The 2065-nt window shown below is 31.8% G+C and overlaps 1 protein-coding gene across 1 annotated transcript in view; it reads left to right on the top strand.

The window, feature by feature from the left end:
• The window catches only part of LOC131677969 (uncharacterized), a gene marked incomplete at its 5' end in the record, with an annotated part of 2893 nt that extends 1065 nt beyond the window's left edge, over positions 1-1828 (top strand). The window contains 1 exon segment of the mRNA XM_058958081.1: positions 492-1828. Within this exon segment, the coding sequence (XP_058814064.1) occupies positions 492-1282 (791 nt within the window).
• Between the last annotated feature and the right edge of the window lie 237 nt (positions 1829-2065).

Below are 2065 nucleotides of genomic sequence, written 5' to 3'. Positions count from 1 at the left end.
ATATATATATATATATATATATATATATATATATATATATATATATATATATATATATATATATATATATATATATATATATATATATATATATATATATATATATATATATATATATATATATATATATATATATATATATATATATATATATATATATATATATATATATATATATATATATATATATATATATATATATATATATATATATATATATATATATATATATATGCACTTCCATTAGCCGTCAAACAAGAGCATCGACAGGGCGCGTTTAAACATGCTATAATTAGGCTAAACTAAGCTTATTCCACATTGTAACTCAAATTTTAATCAAGTAACTTGTATCCAAAGCATTTTTCCTTGTCCTGATACTAGGTGTGAACCAACAGAATACCGTATGCAATAAAATTACAATTACAATAAAATTTACCTTCCGTCTAAAAACATTCTTCGGCAATGACTTCGTTTAAATAATAGGTATTCCCAGTTTTTTTTTACAAACAACTCGAAACAAGTGCCCACGACTCGATGTTTAAATTTTTGTTTTTATGAATAATTCAATTGTGATGACATTGCTAAAAGTAATCTTAATTTTCGAGTCACAATCTCCTAATCTAGTTCTGTATTGAAATTTTGAGTTATGTGTATATGCCAATTTTTTATGAAATTCGCGTTGATGATATGTAAAATTTGCAGATACGGTGGATGTTATGCTACAACCATCGGCTCGGTATGCCACGAGATGGGTCATATATTTGATCTCGGCCATACGACGGTTGGCCTTATGGGTTCCGGAATAGATCACATTAATCTTGTATTTACGCTGGTCACAAACACGGAGGACCTGCCGGATCGGATCGTTAGTCGAACGGTTGCGAAGAGAAAGCCAATGAATAGTAAACTAACCGCTATCAAGCGACCCGGAGAATTTCTTCTGAAATACCAACAGCAGAAGGAGAGTGATTCTACATATTTCACAGACAATTGTGCCACTACCTTACATCTTCACAAATGGTTCAACTTCAACCCCAGCACAAGCGATAATAATTGTGATACTAGGCTAAGCTTTAATTTTGTTACTCGATTTGTAACGAGCGTGAATTCGTTCTTAAAACTCATAGAGTTGCGTGATAAAGAGGATGGGATGCTCAAAACTTTCTGGTCATTTCTAGATACCGATTTAGATCGATTCCAAATCGTAGAAGATATTCAATTGGACGGACTGACATTATTTGTGATTGATAGCTTTGGTAATATCCTAAAGCAAGATTTGTAGAAAACCGAAATTTACAGTGATAACAATGATTCCACACAAGTTCTAGATAATCATGACCAAAGAAAAGCGAAATACTGATATAATAGATACTGTAGTGTATTCTATAGCCCAGTGAGTGTTTCTGATCCACATTAAATGTGTTCTAAAGCGATTAGGGGGAGATAGTATCGAGCGACCATATGACGCTCAAAATTAGTTCAAATCTGATAAGATCACTACTTAGCATAAAACATATTTATTACATGTACCAAATAGAATTCTTTTAACTTGTTGCTTACTGTACTCTTTTATTGCGTAGCCGCGAAATTCTCTTTTACAATTCAAGACAAAACAAGACAGAGTATTATGTCTGATACAAATTTTGAAAACGTTTTCGTATAAAGGCTTGATAATTGAAATTGCCTTACGATGTTTAGCAAAGGGGATTATTCTGACGTATGACTTACGTCTTTCTTCACTGCATATACTGCGTGTCATTTCAATACTTTCAAAACGGATGCTTCATGTACACTTTGAACCTTAATAAAATTCTCCCTATTCAACTAATAGTCGATCTTTTTTAAAAATCGAACAGAAAGTGTTCTTTACGTATAGGCACACTGGGTCAGGGACCTTGGATTTTAGGGACATAGAATGAATAAAGAACAGTCTAACAATTTCCATAAAATAGTCGCTCCCAACTGTTTATAACTCTTTAGTATGTCTGTAACAATGGATCAGTAGCAGCTTGGAATCGCACACTGTATCATATCTCAAGTGATCAAGACGTTCAAAGATCATCAT

Source organism: Topomyia yanbarensis, chromosome 1, assembly GCF_030247195.1.
Source record: "Topomyia yanbarensis strain Yona2022 chromosome 1, ASM3024719v1, whole genome shotgun sequence".
Classification (NCBI taxonomy): domain Eukaryota; kingdom Metazoa; phylum Arthropoda; class Insecta; order Diptera; family Culicidae; genus Topomyia; species Topomyia yanbarensis.
This window is presented reverse-complemented; position numbering and strand designations above follow the sequence as displayed.